Source organism: Pungitius pungitius, chromosome 8, assembly GCF_949316345.1.
Source record: "Pungitius pungitius chromosome 8, fPunPun2.1, whole genome shotgun sequence".
NCBI lineage: Eukaryota > Metazoa > Chordata > Actinopteri > Perciformes > Gasterosteidae > Pungitius > Pungitius pungitius.
The window spans coordinates 19,472,486-19,494,069 of record NC_084907.1 but is presented as its reverse complement, the minus strand read 5'-3'; the positions used below and the strand labels follow the sequence as shown (position 1 = coordinate 19,494,069).

General features: G+C 44.9%; 4 protein-coding genes across 4 annotated transcripts in view; 1 reads left to right on the top strand and 3 right to left on the bottom strand.

Annotated features, from left to right (window-relative positions):
- Positions 1-104: 104 nt before the first annotated feature.
- si:dkey-202e22.2 (netrin-4) lies at positions 105-3,820 on the top strand. The gene is made up of 10 exons (XM_037448088.2): positions 105-681; positions 883-1,355; positions 1,440-1,745; positions 1,999-2,125; positions 2,236-2,424; positions 2,514-2,730; positions 2,857-2,984; positions 3,096-3,164; positions 3,273-3,443; positions 3,640-3,820. Exons 1-10 carry the CDS (start codon positions 564-566, stop codon positions 3,774-3,776), a joined length of 1,935 nt encoding a protein of 644 aa, XP_037303985.2. The 5' UTR covers positions 105-563; the 3' UTR covers positions 3,777-3,820.
- A 130-nt stretch (positions 3,821-3,950) lies between these two features.
- chchd4a (coiled-coil-helix-coiled-coil-helix domain containing 4a) lies at positions 3,951-6,148 on the bottom strand. The gene is made up of 3 exons (XM_037448089.2): positions 5,977-6,148; positions 5,502-5,600; positions 3,951-5,235 (listed from the first exon to the last, which is right to left on the bottom strand). Exons 1-3 carry the CDS (start codon positions 5,996-5,998, stop codon positions 4,892-4,894), a joined length of 465 nt encoding a protein of 154 aa, XP_037303986.2. The 5' UTR covers positions 5,999-6,148; the 3' UTR covers positions 3,951-4,891.
- An 822-nt stretch (positions 6,149-6,970) lies between these two features.
- On the bottom strand, positions 6,971-11,561 carry LOC119230108 (protein transport protein Sec61 subunit alpha). The gene is made up of 12 exons (XM_037491112.2): positions 11,313-11,561; positions 10,402-10,469; positions 10,226-10,291; positions 10,066-10,144; positions 9,726-9,857; positions 9,447-9,556; positions 8,971-9,124; positions 8,701-8,861; positions 8,383-8,580; positions 8,017-8,208; positions 7,852-7,928; positions 6,971-7,744 (listed from the first exon to the last, which is right to left on the bottom strand). Exons 1-12 carry the CDS (start codon positions 11,317-11,319, stop codon positions 7,558-7,560), a joined length of 1,431 nt encoding a protein of 476 aa, XP_037347009.1. The 5' UTR covers positions 11,320-11,561; the 3' UTR covers positions 6,971-7,557.
- A 6,049-nt stretch (positions 11,562-17,610) lies between these two features.
- LOC119194071 (inositol hexakisphosphate kinase 2-like) overlaps positions 17,611-21,584 on the bottom strand; it is a 5,177-nt gene continuing 1,203 nt past the window's right edge. Inside the window, exons 2-5 of the mRNA XM_037448134.2 lie at positions 20,408-20,642; positions 19,857-20,008; positions 19,568-19,743; positions 17,611-19,107 (exon numbers count right to left, since the gene is read on the bottom strand). Coding sequence (XP_037304031.2) covers positions 18,505-19,107; positions 19,568-19,743; positions 19,857-20,008; positions 20,408-20,642 — 1,166 coding nt within the window. The 3' untranslated portion in view covers positions 17,611-18,504. The remainder of the gene's footprint in view (positions 19,108-19,567; positions 19,744-19,856; positions 20,009-20,407; positions 20,643-21,584) is intronic.

The following is a 21,584-nucleotide window of genomic DNA, read 5'->3' as shown; positions in this document are numbered from 1 at the left end:
AAATACATGAGGGTACTTTCGTTTTTATTTTTGTTGTTGTTGCAGTACCACCTCCTCACAACGTGCGCGCGCGCGTGCGTGTATGTGTGTGTGCGTGTGTGTGGGCGGGGCGTGCCAGGGATAAATAGAGGGCAAACTCCTCTCCCGTGCGTAAACGCGCAGAGCGCTGCGCCTCGATGCGATTCGCAGCTCTCAGATTGTCAGTGAATTAATTAACATTCGGATGTATCGAATAGGCATTTTGGGAATGAAGTCAAACATCCACCCGATTAAGAAACATTTCGTGGTAATGTCAAATATGGAGCGTTTATTCCTGGACTGACCAATGATCCAGCCGTCCATCAGCACCGCATCCACTTCTGTCAGATAGATGCGCGAGCTGTTACTGGGGATGTTTTGAACTTTAGGAAGCAGTTTCCCCACCACGTGGCTCCCGGAAAGATATTGGAAAACTATTGTTTTAAACGTTTTGCGCGTTGCGTAATTTGCCGGAAAATGCGCTCATGCTTTAGTCAGGCTGAACATGATGGGAACGATCTCTGCCGGAAGGCGTTCGTCGCAGCATGTGTGTTGTAAACGCAGCAGAAACAAGGATGAGAGTGCTTAATGTGGTCGGGAGAGGACGGCATCAGATGGTGGTGGCCTTGTGGCTGTTCTTGGTTCTGACGAAGAGCGGAGCAGGTGAGGTGCATCATCATCATCATCATCATCAGCTCCGTCTCTGTTGATCCACTTTATTGCCGTATCGTTTTCACTGTTGTGCTTATTGGGCAGACTAATGACTCCCACGTTCGATCACCATAAAATGGATGTTTTCTTGAAGACGTTTCCGTCACCAGACATACTGTAAAAGCACTAATCTGATTTCTGCACATCTGCCAGTATCCAGATGTGAAGGCCATGCCTGCAGTCCACCAATCAGGAACGTGGCGACTGGCAGGACCCTCTTCACCCTCTCAAGCTGCTGCGGGAACAACTCCTTCCACCACAGAACTTGCCCAAATCCAGACCCCCTCTGCCCCGAGGACACCCACCCATCCGCCCACATGACTGACGACCCTTTCTTGCATCCGGATACCTGGTGGGCATCAGGCGCAGGCATCGGGATGCAGGACGAGATCCAGTTGGATCTGGAAACACAGTTCTGTCTGTCCCACGTGGTTTTAGTGTTCCGGTCACCTCGGCCCGCTGCCATGGCCATAGAGCGCTCGGCTGACTTTGGAAAGACCTGGGAAGCTCTCAAACTATTTGCGCACAATTGCAGCGTGGAGTTTGGCTTGCCTGACGATTTGACTCAGCCGGGCTCCTTGTGTACGTCCCGTTACGCCAGCGCTACACCCTGCAGCGGGGGGGAGGTAAGAGGATGCGCAAAGACGCAAAACTCATTTTGTTTTTGGGAGATCCCCCATTGTTCAATCTCAGCGCCGATCTCCTTCCAGGTGATATTACGTACACTCGACCCCGGCAGTGTAACAAGACTGGACCCGTACAGTCCAGAGACCCTCGCTCGCCTCGCCCTCACCAATCTCCGCGTCCGACTGCTAAAAGCTCAGACCTGCCCGGAGTTGACAAGCCCCACCGCCGCCTCTGAAGCTCTAACTTCAACGGCCAACCGAGGAAGCCCAGCTTCAGCGCCTTATGCTATTTATACTTTACTGGCCAGTGGGACCTGCCTGTGCCACGGACACGCCGAGCACTGTTTACCACACGACAGCAGTCAAGATGGGAGACAAGACAGTTACATGGTGAGTGCATTTATCCTGGGAGTGCCGGTGCATTTATAGTAAAAGAACGGCAATTAAAAAAAAAAAAAGCCATGTAAGAATGCAATCTTGTATGACCAACACGTCAGGATATCAGGCCCTGATGGATTATTTTCCAGTAGCTTGATTTTCCCTTCAAAAGCACAAACCTGGCTCTCATAGCTCAGCTCTCAGGCAGCAGGAATTTGTAACACCTCGGTGAAGAAACTGAGATGTCCCCAGATGTGTTTTCCAGGTGCCCGGCAGGTGTCTTTGTACTCACCACACAGCGGGAGACCACTGTGAGAAGTGTGCCTCGCTCTACAATGACCATCCCTGGAGGCCGGCCAACAGCAGCAGCGGGGAGTCCAACCCGTGCCGCAGTGAGTGACCACAAAACGGGGCCACACAATGCGCAGCCTGGTGACTGTAACCGTATGTGTCACATGTCTCTGACTGACCCCCCGTCCCCTCCCCGGCTGTGGGACTTCAGAGTGCCAGTGTCACGGCCACGCAGACAGCTGTCACTTCTCTCAGCGGGCATGGCTCTCCTCCGGTGGCACCAGTGGGGGAGTTTGTGATGGCTGCAGACACAACACTGCCGGGCGCAGGTGCAAGCGCTGTCGCCACGGCTACCACCGCCACCCATCGCTGCCCCTCAACTCCCCCAACGCATGCACGCGTAAGACTGGGGAAGGTTCGAGGGGCGGGGGGGGGGGGGGGGGGAAATGTTTGGGGTCAGCATACACAAGTGTATCTGTGTCTTCCCAGGCTGCTGGTGTGATCCACAGGGCTCTTTGCCAACTCATCCAGGAGAGGAGGGACCGTGGTGTCACCCTAGAAGCGGGCAGTGCCACTGCAAATATGGTGTGGGCAGCACAAGCTGCAACCACTGCCTTCCTGGCTATTGGGGTTTTGGAGAGCAGGGCTGTAAACCCTGTGCGTGTCCTCGCAACTGTGATCCAACCACTGGACAGTGTCTGCACAGGTCAGACGCTTAGTTCAACCATTTACACGTGAACGCCAAACCGAAAATCTACCTACATGAGGTTAACCAACAATTAAATAGTTAGGAACGAACCCTAACTTGATGAGATTAATTCCACTTTTGCAGCGACTCAAATAACCAAGTGCTCAATGTGCCCATTGGTGGGAGAATTCCTGATCTGGATCACATGGTCACAATAGAAGAAGGGGTACAGTGGTCGAAGGAGCTTGCGGTCTCTGCTATGCATTACACAGGTGAGTGGTACGGACGTTCCTCTGCAGGGCGAGGCTTAACATCACGCAGTGACATGTTATGGATTATAGAGCTTAAGGTCGATTGGCACATAATGGGATATCTGTGCACAGGGAAGTGTAACTGTAAGGAAAAAAAGCTCAGAAGTGTATCGGACCTCTGTAAGATCCACCATGACTACGGTAAGACACGAGCAAATTTCACTTATTGTAAAACTAATAAAGTTTGATCCAAACTTGCTTCAAAATGCCGTCTCGGTCTTCTCTTTTCTATGGCGTGGCCCACGACAGCGATCAAGGCCATTGTGCTGTCTGCTCAGGACAAAGGCAGCCACGCAGAAGTGCAGGTCAAAGTTCGCAAGGTCCTCCAATCAGGCAAGGTGCCACTCTACCTGGGCACCATCAGCATCTATCCTCTGTCCTGGACCAGCCGCGGCTGTACCTGTCCAATTCTAAACCCAGGTAGGGGGAGATCTGAATGCATGACAGAGAAAATGTATTTACTATGTGGTACCCTAAGCGCAGTATTCCTCAGCTACATGCATATTTGAAGGTGACTCGACATTGACAAAAGCGGAATTCAGATATCACACTATCACCAAAGGCATACATTGCTAATAGGATTAGGTTCATAAACAGGTTTTACCTTTTCCACCAGGTATGGAGTACCTGCTGGCAGGCCCGGAGGAGGCCGGGACTGGGCGTCTCCTGGTCACCATGCAAAGTGCGGTGGTGCCATGGACCCCACAGCTCGGTCATCTTATGTCAGAGGGTCTGAGAATCGGATGCGCGTGATTTCAGATCAGGGATTGAAACGCCCTCGACAACATGCTGCGTGATCAGGAGGAAGTTATCACAGAGTCAAACTCATGATATCATCGAGCTAAGAGCATTGAAGGATACAAACAATAAGCGAGTGTGCAACACAAAATTAAAAGACAAATGAATTCCTGGATTTGGGTCCAATAATAAAATCTTCAATGTTGTTAGTTTTATTCAGGAAATATAAGGACTAAACCTGAGCTTTGAATGTCTAGTAGATTGGCATTCTTTTTGTTTGAAACTATTAAATATAAACCATTTTGAAAACCGTAATAATTCAGATGTTTACATTCAGAATGTTAACTATAAATAGGATACAGGCAATTCAATCAAGGCTGTAAAATATATTGGTGTGGTTCTGTGTTATTGTTCTCAACTTGTAAATCTTATTGGCAAATTCAGTAAGAAAAGAAATTCTAAAAGATTCCAACTTGCAATGTGTGAGGGAGAAAATGACTGACATATGGAGGACATTGCCACAACTTTAGAACAAAAACTGAAAAAGTAATTTAAAATTGTTTGATCATAATTTTAATCTGGACATGTCTGAGAAATAGTCATAAATTCTTTTAAGGCCTAAATATCAGTGAATAGTTGAATTTGCCAAAAAACACTTTGGTCTTGACCAATTACCGGGTTATTGGTCGCGAATGATGGAAAGTAAATGGATTATCTGTTAAATCATAGCAAGAGACATACCGGTCAAAGGAGATTTCTTAAGAAAAGATGAACATTGCTCAAAATAAAAAAAAATCCAGCCATTACTCAAACAACACACATAATGAACACCAACAAACAAAACTATTCTGATTAAAAAGCCATAAATTCAATTCCAATTGCATATAAAGCGAGTCATTCAACTAATGCACCTGCAGCAAACCACTTGGTCAGCTGTCATTAAAATCATATCATTTCAATGATTTTTGATTGCTCAGCAAAAAAAAGCAGCCTAAACTCTTGTACATATGCTATGTTCCCCTGCATTCACCAAGTCCTTCTCTGATGGCCTGTAAAGCTCTGACGCGGAGTCAGTTTTGCTGGGCAGTGCTCGCAAACAGACGCCTGGATGATAACTGATGGACCTTAGCTTAGCTGGCAGTCTGGTCGTCTGTAGGGGACGCGCTGTCAGGTGAGACGGCAGATTCGGATGTTGAGGTGGCTGTGGTAGAGTCAGTTTCAGTCGGTGAGGCAGAGCCGGACTCTGCTTGGGAGGAGCTATCCTTCTCTTCATCCTGAGGATAGAGCTCAGGGTACTTCTGCATGCACTCTTGCATGTCGCGGAAGTGGTCAATGCACTCGGAGCCCTTCACCTCTTCCTTACTGTAGTGGAAGCAGGAGAAGGCCTCTTTGAACTGGGAGCCACACGGCCCGCTGGCCATGCCGCCCAGACAAGGACAGTTCCAGTTGACGTCTCCATTTGGCAGGATCAGACCTATTAGAAAAATAGAATGAAGCCAGAATACCTGTATGAGCTAAGGAATGTTTGGAAGAAGTATGGACAACTCAGTGTTTCCCCAACCACGATATTAGGGGGGGGGGACACATGGTTACCTTTGCTTCATAACAGGTCTTAAGCTTGTTCTTTTATGAAATAAAGTAAAGATGCACGAAAGCATGTGCTTTCTAGTTCTACTTTGTCGCGGGTGTACAGTTCTCCACCCATGGTGGAGTAAGGTACATAATGCCTTAATAACTAACCGTGCTCCTCATACGGATCATTCGGGTCATCTGCGACGAGTTCAGCGTTGCTGGGAGCTTCGTGGTCCTCCTTGGTCACAAAGATGATGCGATCTTTACCTTAATTGACAAAAAAACACATCGTACTGGATTAGAGAAAAGTAAAACACCTGCTGCCGGAGAGCACCGCTGTGCTCCATGGTTCACTGTGACCCCTGAGGGCGCTCTTGGACTCGGTGAACTTGCTCTGACAGTACGGTCAGTACCAGAGCTAATCGTTTCTCACATTTTCGGACAAACACTTAGCTAAATGAGATCAGCCACAAGTTATTTAATGTCATCACAATATCAAATTATTTTATAAGCATAATAAGCCTGTGATTTTCTCGTCGCTAGCCATGTAGCTAACCTACTAGAAGTTAGCCTAGCATGGTTCGTCGCTCGATGACATTGGATGCTGTGAAGTAGAAAATTAAGGAAATAAAATTGAAATTACCCTCCTGCTTGCAGTACGACATTCCTTCGAGTGTTTTTGGTCCGTCGCCCTCTGTGGTAAAATATGACCGGTGTGAGAGGAATCCCTCATATCATTTGACAAGCTACCGGCGTCCGACAGCCCTTTAGACATCTGACCGCTCTGGTCACATGTGGGCGCACCGTAATGACGTCACAAGCTCCTTATATGAACACATCAGTACGTCTAAAACTTGTAAATGTTTTCTATTCAATTCATACTACAGGACATATGTGGGTACATATGTATCATTATTTAAAGAACTGTTTAGCAGAGCCCTATAATCGTTGATTGTAAAAGTTTGGCGGTAGTAATGTAACAGCATATAAAGTTTGAGTAGCAACCCCCCCCATCTGGTTAGTGTATATTTTACTCTTCGCTATGTGAAACAAGTTTATCTCATGCTTGTTACGACGACCTCTAGTGGAAATCAGGTGATTTACAGCAACTGTAGTAAACTAAAACCAGGTTATTAAATCCTTAGTCCTGGGGTTAATGTCAGAACAGCCCTAGTAAGTAGTCTGTTGATCTAAGTTTGTTTCAAATTTGTCAAATTTAGCTTTAACTAACAGGGATGTGGGCCAACCCCATTCACTGCTACACTACAAAACATTACTTAGACAAACAAATTGTATCTTCTAGTGGTCAGAGCATGCAAGGAACAACAAGGAGACAGGAGGATCCAAAAACACATTTTCCAAACATTTTGGAAAAAAAAACATTTTTTTTAATAACAAAATTATGTTTGTTACATAAAGTAAAATCCAAAATAAAACCCCTTTTCGTTCCTATCAAACCCCACCTCATCCCAACCATCTCGGCAGTATTGTGCGGGGATTCAGTCTGGGAAGAGAAGTGCGTGACGACACTGACAACAACTTTCCTTTGATGACCCAGAGGACATAAGACACACTGTGCCCTACATAAGACCAGAGTGAATATAAACATAGTCCGTCATTTAAAATATCAAAATAAAAAAAGGTAAATAAAAACCACCGACAGCTTGTCTGAGATTATAAGAACCCTTAGTAGGAGCATGAGCATATTATATTTATACTTCTCACATCTTACTTTGGGGCCTCAGACACCTCAAGCATGATTGCTACTTGTGATAAACCTGTCATGGTTTTATTTCATCTTCCCCAATAGGTCCATGAAGTTCTTTCAGCTTCAAATAAGCACCAACTTGTGTCACTGTCTTAGTCTTCCTTGAACATGCTGCAACGAACAAGTCTCACACTTGTGTGCTTGTAGGCATTCTTCAGCGGATAAGACAGTCGGTGGGTACAGAGGCAGCCTGCAGATAGATGGGTAATAGCTTTTGGAGTAGAAGGACTGAAGACTCACAACATTTTGCTCAACGTTGGTAGTAAGCAAAATGGTTCTCTCAGCATTGATGGCAGAGGTAACAAAGGAGAAAAAGGGTGGTGGAGATCGCTACTATCCCAGTAGCAAAATGCACCAATTGTGCAATTTGCAGAAGAAGAAATGTAGCAAAATAAAAAAAGATGATCTGGGGATTGATGCTTTGTTTCTTATGTGTGATAGTAGGTTGGCATTTCTCTAGAAAAGCAGTGCTCCCATGCTGCCCACTTCGCTCTGCTCCTTCACAAATATTTCAAAGTACTGGTAGATGATGGTCACAGCCAAGAGGATTCCTGTACCCGAACCAATGGCACCCAAAAAGTCAGCCATGACAGACAGCCCTCCTATGCAGAGGCCACCAAAGGCAGCAGCTGTGGGGATGTACCTGTGAAGAGTGAAGCCATTACAAATTATTACCGCTTCAGGAAGACAACTTATATGTGTTGCTTGAATATGCTACAACATGAAACCTGAGACTCTGTTGCATTGTACCTGTTAAGCTCATGCACCATAGATGTTTCTCTGTGTCCTCTCATTACCATCTGCTGCTCCTTCAGCTGCTTCGCCACCTGAGACACACAAAGCGATATGAGCAGGCTCATTTCATACATGACTAACACAAAGCAAGGCACACATGTGTTTAACAACATTACTTACATCTTTGGCAGAAGATCCTGAGACCTCAATCCAGGTTTTGGAGAAGAAGGCACAGGAGCCGAGCATGAAGACAATGTAGATAGCAGCGTGAACCGGGTCGTCCAGGACAGAGCCAAACGACTCTGGAGGAGAAAGGTAGTAACAGAGACCGGCCACTGGGTAGGCCCGAGCTGGTCCACCACTCGTGGCATCCTGAAAAAAACAAGATTTTGACGGTAAGACACTGACAATTTGTGAGTTGAATAGACCACACTGACATCACTCTTTATGAAATAACAACAACAATAACGACACAATGTAATGATTTGCAAAGATGTCGCAAAAGGCTGAGACGTGCTGGAGGCCAAGAACCCATTATATACTTACAGACCAGGTTCCCAGGAGGTTGACGAGAAAGTTGCCACTGAAACGCGTTGAGAGCATCTGGGAAATGACGTAGAGATTGGAGACCAGGGCGGACTGCAGGATGATGGGAATGTTGGAGGTGTAGAATAGTTTGATGGGGTAGGTGTTGTATTGACCGCGATAGCGTGCTGACTTTATGGGCAGGTCCACCCTGAAACCCTGTTAAGGTAACCAAGGATGTATCAGTAAGCTGTTATCTGCTTCAAAACATGTCGTCCAAATTCATTTAGTGAAATAACAGTAGGTAAGGACTGTATTTATTTGGCGTGGCCTGCTCACCTGGAAGTATATGACCACTGCAAACACAAAGACGGTGGCGATGAGGTTCATGAGGTTTGGTAGATTTTGTCGGTAAAAGGCCTCTCTCAGGGCGCGCACCTTGTCTGTGCGGGTGGCCAGAAGATGAAATAGAGCAATGATGGCTCCCTCAAACTCAGTACCTGGAAGAACAACACACGAGCCGCAGGGTTAGCCAACTTGACACTGATGAAGAAGAATCCAATATATCGTCACTCAGCTTTAAGATGTGCTCGTTACAGGTATCCATACCTCTGCCTGTGTTGACAGTGGTGGGGCTGAAAGCCTTCCAGACGATTGTCTCACAGATGTTGGTTGCAATGAAGAGTGAGATACCAGAGCCCAGGCCATAGCCCTTCTGAAGCAGCTCATCCAGCAGCAGGACAATCAGACCTGCAACAAAAAGCTGAAGGAACAGGGGAGAGGTTTATATTGATATTATATTATATTGATTAATTTGAAAATAATGTAAAGGAAGATATGTACCACCCAACAGGGTACAAATTTTACATTGAATCTCTCACTGCCTCAGGCAAATGTTATATATGACAGGTTGATTGACTCATTGCTATAAAGAATATTAATTCAATATTTTGGTTGAAAAATGTAATCTTAAGAAGTTTTTTTTTTAAACTTAAGCTAAAACAATTTAATTTGAAGAACATGACCTTTGGAAATGTCTGTCTGTTTCAACTTATGGCGGGAGTGCAGCAAGGAGTTTGTATTACCTGAATGATGATGAGCAAGCATATACCAGCACCCATCTCTGAAGGGTCTCCATACATGCCAGTCATAACATATACAATGGCCTGTCCAATGGTGATGATCATTCCAAACACTGCAAAAAGACAAGGGAAAAAAAGTTTGCTTTTGACAATCTTACAGGTGCAGCCATTACTGACGTTACAAAAATATTGTCTGCTGTCTTCAAAGCAAACAAAAAATCTTGAGTTTCAAAAGGCACCTGGCAAGGTTTAAAAATAGCAAATGTATTGAGCAGTACTCACATTTCTGAGCTCCATTGAAAAGGGCTCTGTCCTTAGGAGTGTCTCCCACCTCGATGATCTTGGCTCCAGCCAGCAGCTGCATGATAAGGCCCGAGGTGACAATGGGTGAGATACCCAGCTCCATCAGAGTACCTGGAGGTGAACAGTATTAGTGGCATTGTAATTCTCTGTCAGCACAACCCTGGCAGCAGTACTAGAAATGAAATGCTAAAGAGCCGTTGACTCATCCCATGTGATAATGGCATTGTCGCGAATGGGATAGGTTCAATTTGCTGGAGCTGCACAGGAGGTAAAAGAACTCTGATGTGTTCACATTATGTTAAACATAAACATCAATCACCTCTGTTGGAAGCCAGGATAACTCTCATCCAGTAGAAAGGATCGGCTGAATCTGAAGACATGATTCCAAAAAGAGGAATCTAAATCAAGAGAAAAAACATGTTATAAACCACCACTAACAGAACCAGCAGGTTGTCAGCGATTCTTCAGCAGATACTAACCTGGCAGCACACCAGAAAGATGAATAGCGTGATGGCGGTCCATAGTACTTTTTCTCTAAATTGAATCTGCATAGATAAAAACAGAAATTAGCAAACGTCAGTCATTTTGCATTCACATATGCACAGTGCGGACACAATGCAAAGTAATTATCCGTGTCAACAGGAACGTCCCATACCTTTCTTTCTGGTTTCTGAATTTCTGGCAAGACCGCACAGAACGGCTTGATGACCTCCAAAAACTTGACTGCAAATAGAGATTAGATTCAGGTTGTAAGACATCAGCAACGTGGCTCATAAAACTAGACCGTCGCTCCATCACACATGTTGGTGTCATCAACTATTGTCCTTCTTCAGACAGGTTATTACGGATGCTTCGTCATCACTAACGACACAGTAAACAGATGCCAACAGTCACCTGGCCAATGCAGCAACACGGTGTATTTTAGAAGCAATATCTGGATATACAGGAGACTAGACTTGAACACTGTTGGGGTAACTAGTTTCCAGAGTTTTTCGACCTTTTGCTGATTGTTGCCGATCAGCTGTGTCAATCAATGAAATTGACAGCAGGCGATTTAACGTAATTATTCCACAGAATTGTTTAACTGTTGCGCGATTCGTCAATTTGGAAAAACTATTCTACAACCGTGTGCTTACAAAAAGATACGAGAAGAGTCCAAACAACAGGTCTTTCATTAAATAATCCTGGTGGAACAGCCGATACAACTAGCGTGATGCTAACTAATTAGCATTAAATCACAAAAACGAGTGAGCAAATCTCTTTAAATCAGGAAGCCTGAGCGCCTGTTTGAAGGGGGGGAAGACACGTTGCTCCAAATCAGCGCTGACATTAAAGCAAACGTTACCTCATCCCACAGAGAGACGCAAAAGAGAATAAAAGCTTCACATTATCTCTCGTTATCCGCTAGCTGACGTCCAGGTGTTAACGTTAGCTTTAACCAAGGTTAGCTAATTAGCTTTTGCCGACGAGCGCATTATATCCGTTATAATTCAAGATTTAAAAAAAAGGACAGTCGCTATTTTCGGCCGCCCTCTCGACACCTGAACAAAAAAGCATGTCACGTACTCCCCATGGTGTCCTTAGACCGACTCCTGTCGTGTTACTGGTCCCGGTTGAGCGCTCCGTGGAGTCAGTGTGGCTCCATGCAGCCCCACCGTAAGAAAAGACAGAGCGGTAGCGACACGTCACCAGACGAGCCGCTAAACACACGTCACTCCTCGGAGACACGCGCGCGGACACGTCCCACCTGATCGGCCTGCACGCGTCTATCGATCTGTGAAACCGGGTTAGTTAGAGTGTCGAGCATATCCAGTCAACGCGACAAACGCAAGCGTTAAATCACTCAAATGTTTAATTTAACCCGCTGTGCGGAGTCTCCGATCCTCCAGGGGGCGCCGTGCTCCAGACTCATCAGCTGCTCTGACACGCTCCACCGTAAAGGCCAAAAATCAAGATATACGTATATACATATATATACAGTATGTATATATATAATGCAAACTTATAACAACCACTATTCCGATGCTCTCCCGCATCATTAGCATCATAAATAATACTACTATTACCTAGTGTCTGCAGGATAGTGTACTGTACTGTATTGACATTGAATTCATGTAAGAAATATTGTAAAAAGTTTTCATCAAAAGGCATTTACTGTAAGATAAGTGTTAGCAGTAGCTCGTTGGTATGTTTTAAGATGAATATCCCACCCTAGCCACACACTGTTCACCTTGCTGCCATCAGGGAACAAGACAATCAGACACACACAAGACAACACACAAGACTTCAGAACAGCATCTCTCCTCATGGAGGGAGACTTAATAAATTAATCTTTCAACCTGTATGATAATTTATACTTTTTTGTGTGCTTTTGTTCCTATTTGGCTAATGTTACGCAACCCAGTTTACAATGCCAATACATGTACGCTCTAACCTTGTGGGAGTCGTTTTGTTCTGCAATCCGTTCAGTTTTAAATTTCAGAAGCAATCTGATTTTCTTTTCTTTTTTTAAGACACTCTCACCACCAGGGCTCACTGTTGTTCCTTTGGTGAAGGTTGCGTGTGTGTGCGGGCAGGTTTTCTTTTAGATGAAAACGCGGAAAAACATATTTGATTTAAAAGAATGTCTCAAAAAAAGGCTGGTTTTGCATAGGCTATTATAATTAGACGATTCCTTCCCTTTGTTTTATTGTTCCATTGAATGGCGGTGGTCAGTGCTGGTGCCACATTTAACCACTGACCCACAATAATGCCCCAATAGCACCAACAGACATCTGTACTGCTGAGCAGGCTACATTTTCTAAATAGCCCTAAATAAGCCCTGACAGAAATTATAGAAATAAAACACACACACACACACACATAGTGGAGGATGGTTGGGAACCTGCACACCTGCCCTCAGATAAAGAGATATTTGTTCATGTGGTTACATAATGATCACAAAGTGAGCTAACCGCCGAGGACAAAAAAAACACCACACAAACGCCCTTCCAAGCTTTCCATAGAGTTTTGAATAGCCCGTTGATGATCTACTGCACACTTCTTCCTGTCAGTCATGAGAAACACAGGAAACTTTCGCTTTGATATGTTAAATAGAAGTTATTATTATTCCATGGGAATCTATTTTGGAATGAATCACATTCATGCTTTAAAGCCACCCAGTCGTTTCATCTGCTATCCTGTAATGATCAAAAAAAACAAACACACCATAGGCAATCAGTGCCTCAGCGACAAGTAATACAAATCATCTGTCGCTGAACAACATTTCTGATTATGTGTCTGTACAGAAGAAAAATAAACGGCAATAAAACATGAATGCTGATTACATTTTTTTCCCTTGATTTCCCCCCTACCGAATAAAAGCTAAAGCTGTTCCTGTGTGTATCGGTGGAGCACATCATATGAAACTCACCAATGTTTCAGTGAATGAGTGAGACATTAAAACCCAGGATCACAATTTGCATTCTAGATGTGTCTCCATGAGACCAACAAAGGGTGAGAGGACGTGACGTGCCTCCTGTCAGGATGCAGTAAAGACAAAAGTATCCTGGAATGAAAGTGCCCGACAATTAGTATTAAATCCTTCAAATAAAATTACGTTTTCCTGTTTAGCTAACTCTAAACGACCCCATCGACACTAACATGCAGTCTGCCTGAGGTGTGGGAAGCTGATATTTGAAGAAGAGCGCACACAGAGAAGTTGTTATATGGCTATTTGGTCCGTTTGCAGCCGAATCAGATATTTTTCGGGGATCCTGGCTGGGAATGAGCATTTATTTCAACTATTGATGGATATTAAGGGCTTAGGTAAATCCCCCCCCCCCCCTCCTGAGGATTGTCCATAAGTAGAGGAAAGGTATATCACTGTGAAGGGAGAATCCCAGAGCACGAATTATAATCCCTGGTTTTTCATTTCATGATAAACAACACAATGTCTCTACTTGTCTTTTCCTGAAACCACATCAGATGGTGGACAGCAGGGGCTTCATTTGGATCAAACAAAATGGTTTTATGTATCATTAGTATTTATTCATTTCAATCTCTAATCAGTCCTATCGAGGCCTGACAGTTGAATGGTTTAGTGGGGGCCAGTGTCTCCATTCATTTGACTTTCTTGGGCGAGCTTGAAATAACGGCGTGTTTAGTAAATCTGCGCCTGTGATTGTTCATCATAGTCTGTGTAAATGAGTTTGACAGAGTGGCCCGGGATGCCGTGAGTACGACGGGGGCCTCAGGCAAGGTCGAGACTCGACGCCTGGCGGACAGCAACACGCCCGGCGTTATGTAAACCCTCCCATCACATCTTGGCTTCACTGTGCTTTTCCTCTCTTGCCTTTTGCAGTCCATTTATCTGCCTTTCTCTGCGTCCGTCACTGGATGAAAAGGCCGATCCTCCACTATGTTTTCACGTTCTTATGAAGAGGTCAGTTTCACTCCATCCAGTGGTTAAAACCCACCAGACGTGGGTTCTGGTGGTATCAACGTGACGGTGCATGTGTGAGAGCAGGATGAGGTGAGAGAGGTTATGAATCGAATGATTTAGATTTGAATGGGGTCACGGTGGGATTTTATTCCGTACAGATAATGATTACCGGAGGGAATGATGGTCCTGTAGTCGAAACAAAATGATTCTTCATCTGTTGAGCTATTGGGTGCTGGACTTATAATGTTATAACTTATCTCTGTAAGGTCCAGGGTGCATGAAATTCAGATACGTTGAAAGTAAAAAAGTTGAAGAACAATGAGTCATAGGCCATACAATGTTTACTCATTGCATCTGAAAAATATGATTCCCCTCTTCCCTGTTTGTTTACTAGCGCCTGAGCAAATAGAGGTCAAATACTGCCTTTTACACAGTCTACTGATGATATTTTTCGAATCAAAGTTTAACTATTGGATAAATTACTATGTATTGTATGTAGGTAATGTATTCTTATGAGGGGCCGTTTTGGACTTAACTATTGAGACACTATCGCACTCACTTCTGAGACACTTACACGTACTAATTAAATGCTTTCACACACTACGGAGACACATATACAAAACATTATACATACTCATCTGAAACACACGTACATATTATAAATATACATACATACTTCTGTGTCATATAGACATGAAATGCTTACATGCACATAAGTGAAACACTTATACGTATCTATCTGAAACACTCATGCATGCACCTATGAAAAGGTTTTATATATATATATATATATATATATATATATATATATATATTGTTCTACACTTATACATTCATGACTGAATCTATTGCATATGATTACAGAGAAATAAAACGTTTAGACACAAAAGCAAGTGTTTCACATGTATTTGTATAAATGTTTCCAATATGTATGTATACGTTTTTCAGTTATATGTATGTATGCTCTGACATGAGGATGTGCAAGCGTTTCACATGTATTCATAGTAATCTCACTAGTGTGTATGAATGAAATCTCACAAGCATTCGGAGGGCTGCGGTCCATTTGTCAACGGGATGTAATTGTAGTCTAATTATATATTTTTACACCTAAAATAAGACGATCCGCATGGTAAACGTTAGCTGTTAATCATCTTGGCATTGTCACAGTGAGCATGTTAGCATGTACACATTACACGGCCAAAGACACAGACTTCAGTGCAGTCCTCCACGCACTTAAATCAAATCAGATTCCCTTTTAAGTGGGTCAGGATATTAAGCTCCAGATCCACCTACATCTTAATCACACAAGATCTACTCTCTTTCTGCATGTGAGTTAAAAAAGAGCAGAGAGGCACTCTGGCTTAAATCCCTATATTACATTGTTGACCCCTTTATGCAACTGCCTCAGCACAGCTTCTCGCCACTGAGGAAATTCCTATTTAGCACCTGTCAAAACAGCCGTTTCTCTATTCCTGAGGTTCTCCCTTTCTTTAGATAGTGTGCTAAATTGTGTCGCTGACACTGGAGCAATTCTCATTTGGCAGTGAGAGGATGCAGTGGCGCAGGGTGCTATAAATAGAGGTCATCCGACAGTTAGCCGCATGGTGGTTAAGTTCAATAAATCCCCTTCTTGGTCCAGAGACCCTTTAAAGGGTAAAGATCTGTGTCGCAGACAAGGCCGTGTAAGTATACGAAAAACAGAGAGGATTTTGGTTTATTTTATGCAAGAGCCAGGCTTTAACGCCCATCAGGATTCATGCAAACATTTGTCCGTGACAAAATAGAATTTGTCACACACTCTCGGACACACAACCCCAAAATGCAAACAGCCAGAAATAAAAAGTGGAAAAAGCTCTGCACTTGTTTTTCCTAACATTTATTTGTCCTGGCATGTATTTGAGAGGCAGTAAAGGACAACTCCTATTAACATCAAATGGCCAAGAGGAAAGCTGTGACAGTGAAATACACATTTGGTCTGGAGCACCCCCCCCCCCCACCCCAAACCTCCTGCAGAGGAGCTTGTGAATAGTTAGCTATGGCTCCCTTTGAACAGTGTAATAAGAGAAAGTGCTTCACAGTTATAAGTAATCCTCAGTTTTTTGTAGATAGAATAAAGTGCTGAGAGAAAAGGAAATACGTCAATGGAGGTGAACAAACAAGTCAAATGTGTTTAGCAAAATGCGTAATCTTGAAATTCCTTTGGTAAAGTATATATATATATATATATATATATATATATATATATATATATATATATATATACATAGTAGTATGTGTTTTGAATAGATGTGTTCATATCAGGCCGCATACAATGTGAAATCACTTACTAAATGCTCAATAAAATGATGGAGCACACTTGATGAATGAATAGTGAGTGGTGACAGAGGTTACTCACGTTTTGAATCCAAAAAGCTACAACACTATTTCATTCCCAACAAAGGCTGCTGTTGCCATAGTGATTTTAACCATTATGCAACTGCTCCACTTCACAGAGCAATGGACTGCAAGGGTACACATGCACATGTGTGTCATACAGGGGCGTGCGAGCTCTATGTTATAGAATAACAGAGATTTACAGTGTGTGTAGTGTTATGAGCATTGTGTACAACAGACTGGCAGAATGGGGTCATATTGATTTTTGATAAGGGGCTATTACGCAACATGTGGTACTCCTCCTACCCCCCCCCCCCCCCCCCCCGCCCCCCCTATCAGTACAACTGACACGGAGAAGCTCGTCTTCTTCATCTCGCCATCCTCTCATCTATCAACCCTTCTATTCCTCCGCAGTCACACAGTTCAGAATCACATCACATCCCAAACCAGGCTGCGTGCTCTCGTGTCAGGTGGACGTCTGTGGCAGCAGTCCATTCCCGGAGAGGGAACACCGAAGTGGCGATGGCTCGTACTTTCTGTTGACACAAGCCTGTGTCCGCTTAGCAGCTCTTCTCCACGCAGGCCACCGGGTTCCCCTCACATCACAGCGCCTGCGTCTCCGGGAGCAGATTGTTTGACCGCTCTGGCTGCCTCATACTGGTAAGGGGCGAGCAGGACTGGCCAGAGGCAGCCCAGGGGTGTCGTCACCACCGCCCTCCTGCCAGAAACAACGCGGCCCCCTATTTCAGCATCTCTGCGACCAATGGATCACTTCTGAATTAAGTTAAAAAGTCTATACCTATATACATGTTTAGGGAAACCTGGTCTCTTTGCTGCACTTTTGGCCGCAAAGCAGATGGTATTTATAGAGCTTTTAATGATTCGGTCATCACATGCTTGCGCTGACAGGCGCTCAAACATTTGTAGACGCCCGGGCGACATTAAGTTTGATTGCCGCGCGCACATTTAAGTGAGCAACATCTGTGGTTTTGTTCTTTCGAAAAAGTTATTACAAAGCTCGGAACCCTTGCCCACAAGTCACATTGAATATGAAAGAAGACGAGGATGTTAACAGAAACCAAAGTCTTTATTTTTCTTGCCAACAAACTGTAGACAACAAATGCATACAGGATAGAGGTATCAAATATGTCAAATAACAATATTAATTAATATCATTATTATAACAATAATAACATGGAATGTAGTACTGTTAACATTGTTTTTTGAACTTTTAGTTTTTTTTTTTTTATGAAACATGTCCAATAAAGAAATATCTCTATATCAACTGTCCCTGATACTTATATGAATATAGTCTCTTTGAGTGGAGATTAAGGGAAAGAAGGAAGGCAGAACAAGTTTTAAAAAAAACAACAAAAAAAGAAAAACAAGACTGGAGGCTGTGGGCTCGCGTCTTACTCGTATAACTGCTGCTCCCTCTCATCAGCCCGTACCATTGCAAACACCGGCTGGTTCAACACAATGTGTTTGTGTAGGCAAACTGCTGACGCCTTCTTTGGAATCCGACATAAGGAAAAAACATTTCATCTTGTTCTGTCTCAAAGTGCTTTTAGTTGCTGCCCAACGGTGAACCGCGTTAAAACGTAGTCGCCACATCGGGTCACGATCTGGGAACCCGTCGTCCTCGGCCTGACCACAGCGGACAGGAGGCAGAATCAGTCTACAGGGACGAGCCGAAAAACAGATGGCTCCGAGTGTGCGTTAATGTGTGGGTCGTATTCCCGAAAAGACGGACACACACAAACAAAACACGAACGTCGAAGAAGCACCGGCGGCGGGACGGCGAAACTGAGCCCAACAACGGGCCAGGTCCCTTTTTGAAAAGGAAAGGAGAAATCTCTCTCTCTCTCGCTTCTGCAGTCCAGTCCTCCTCTCCATCCTGTGTGTTACCGTGCATCTGTGTCTGAATGTGTGTGTGTGTGTGTGCGTGCGTCACATCAGACCTCAGTCTGTGCTGTGGTTCTCCAGCTCAGAGATGATGGTGATCAGGTGCTGGAGGCCGAAGATGTAGCCGCTGTCCAGGCCCTCGTACACCACACTGTCCCCGTGGTAGTGTCTGCAGGTGGTGTGGGCAAAATCGATCATTCTCACGTCCACCAGGGGGCTTCGGTCATCTGAGCGGGACAGGCGGGCCTGGCCGACCGCCGGGCTCCCGCCGCCGGTGCTGCCGTCGCTGGACGTGGAGGCCGTGCGGGGAAAGCCAAGCGGACCGGCGACTCCCGCCTCCTCCACCTCCGGTCCGGCCTCCACCTCCCCGCCCCCGCCCTCCTCTGCGTCCGAGAGGCCGTCCTCGCCGTGATTCGGGTGCGGCGGCGCTCCGTCGTAGATGATGAGCAGAGAGCTGGAGTAGAAGCGATAGGACTCGCAGGTCTCCAGGGCGGCTTGCAACTCTCGGAGCCTGCGCAGCACCGACGAGAACAGTTCGCTTCGCAGACGCCGTCCACTGTGGAAGAACTGGAACAAGGCCTCCTTGAACCCCAGCACGGTCAGCCTGCGGCCGTGGATCTTGTTCATGAACATCAGCTGGCCCGTGTCACACCGGTACACCTGGAGGGACGAGAGACATGCAGGGGGTTGGAGTAGAGAGGCGTTAGGAAACTACTTCCATGACACCCAAGATTTGTTTGACTTCAGAGAAAGAAATGTCCTTTTTTTCCCCCCTGGTCTCTAGACCGGCAACGTGGCAATAGTTCATCATGCAACTAAAGTTTTGCGTCTTATTCGTAATTATGTTCTTTTTCCATTAAAAAAATTCTGTAACAGAGCCACTACTTTGATAGCTCATAATCAGAGATGATCAACAAAAGGTCTGAAATAGTTTTTCTTCACTGCCATTTGGTGCTATTTTAAGACTTTTGTCGCAGTATGGTTACCCCAACAAAGGCTTAATGAGCCTAAGTCTCATTTAATAGTGAGACGCAGTATGATGATTAGAGCACTTTAGAGGTCGGCAGCCCCTTGGAGAAGCAACCATTGAAGCCAGTGAAGCCTTTGGCTCAAAGCTCACCTGCATGCCAGAGAGGCAGACTCCTAAAACAGATGCTGTACTCTGCTGGCACTTGCGCATCTTCCTGGCCTTTTTCTCTTCAGGGACCTCATCCCCATGCTGCTGCGTGCCCATCTTCAGGTCCAGCACGCACGGCAGCGTGTGCCGCCACGTCAGATTCTCCAGCAGGATGAATTCTGGGAAACGGAGTCAAGGAGGCAAAAGTAGCATAATGTGGCCACCTTTTAATCAGTTTACAACCTTAAACTGCCTCACGGGGTTCGGGAAAATTTGCGTAGCGAAAGGATACTGTATTGGTTGCAGTGCATGGCCTTGTCCTTCATTTTCTGCAGGTGGTGCTGTTGGGTCCAGGGGTTGTGTTTGAGCTGAGGCACGGCGTTACTGGGACTGCGCTCCAGCCGGTAGTAGAGAACCTCAGCCTCCTCCTCCAGCTTGTGAACGCTGGACGGCAGACGGAGAGAGAAGGTCGTCGGATTTTAGGCACGAAGAATAAAGAAAAAACAAACGCGGCATCTGCTTGTGTTTGTAGGTACGTGTGTTACATTTGGCCAGTGACGGTTGATGTAAAGAGGAAACCGATTTGCCATTTTGTCTTTCACTTACTATCGTAAGTTAAATCCTTTTTACCGTTTGAATCAAACTCAACATGTGTTTTGCCATCAAGCGGCACAAGCCTGAGGAGGTCATGGTTATGTAACTGTTCCGAAGTGAGGGATGCATCCTATTAAATTTAACCTGCAATGACCTTCGATTAAAGTGGGAAAGCGCCTCCCTTTCTATGAGTAACTCTTCCCACAGTGTACTTTTTACTCTGATGGGACATTTTCTTTCATCTTTCACCTCTTGTCCTGGTCTTTACAAGAATGGCGGCTTCTGCTGTCTTTGCTGTAATTTTCGCTGTCCACAAGCGGCCAAGATGCCATCATTTTGCCCCACATGAGCATCTCGCATTTGGGCTCGCTGTCAGCCGAGGGGTCCTTGTTTTCAAGATCCCCCGCTGGGTCACTCTGGATGGGGTAAGCAATTAGGCAAAGGTTCCCTTCTTCGTCCTCCTCGAAGCTCACTGACACAACACCTGAGAGCCGAACATAGACGAAAACAGAAAGGTATCGGTTAGTCACTTGTGCCATGGAGCAGGCCAGACAATATGGCTCTGATGTTTTGGAAAAACACAATAAAAGATAACACCTGCTCTCGAGTTTATACTTTATATTATCAGGATGGGACAGATGTACTGAGTTACTATCAATTAATCCGTATTAGTGCGCTGGCAGTGGGCGACGCAGAGAGTACAATAGGCAAACAGAAATGACACAAGGCTGCATAATTTGAATTCAGTTTATTGCCAAAAATGTAATCTCATACAGAGGAGCAGCAGTACAGATAAATAGCATACAGAAACAACAAAGCATCACAGGCATGAATTATATACAGCCCCCCCACCCCCCAAACAGACACACACACACACATGGTGTCCAGAAACAGGCGATGGAGAGGACTCAGAATGTAAGTGACAATAAAGATGAAGAGGTTCACACTCTGAAATTACAGAACAGTTGCACAAAATATTCACAACAAAGCAAAGGAGGGGGGGCTCAGTATTTTGAAAAGGGTCTCTCCACAGATTAAACTAGGGTTATGGTTGTATCGCATTGTTAACTAGTCGGGTCCGAGTTGACGTCCCCGTCTGTTAGAGTCAAAGAATAGATGTGGTGATTAAAGGTGTGTATGTCTTGGCAAAAACGCACCATATATCTTCTCTATATTATCACTGTGATCAACTTCAGTCAAGTGTTTTGTCGGTGAGAAATATGCAGCCTTCAGTCAGAGCCTGTTCTTTTTACAGAGGAGAACAGACTCCAGATCGAGACAGCAACACACCAAAGCACTGGTGTTAAAGTGTTAGAGCAAAAACATTCCGATGCTCGCAGGGAAGTTAGTCCAATCCACCAGGCTCGGTTCGCTAATCACGCTGAGTGTGTTTCAATATTTTTTTTTGGAGATCCTAAAATAGGGC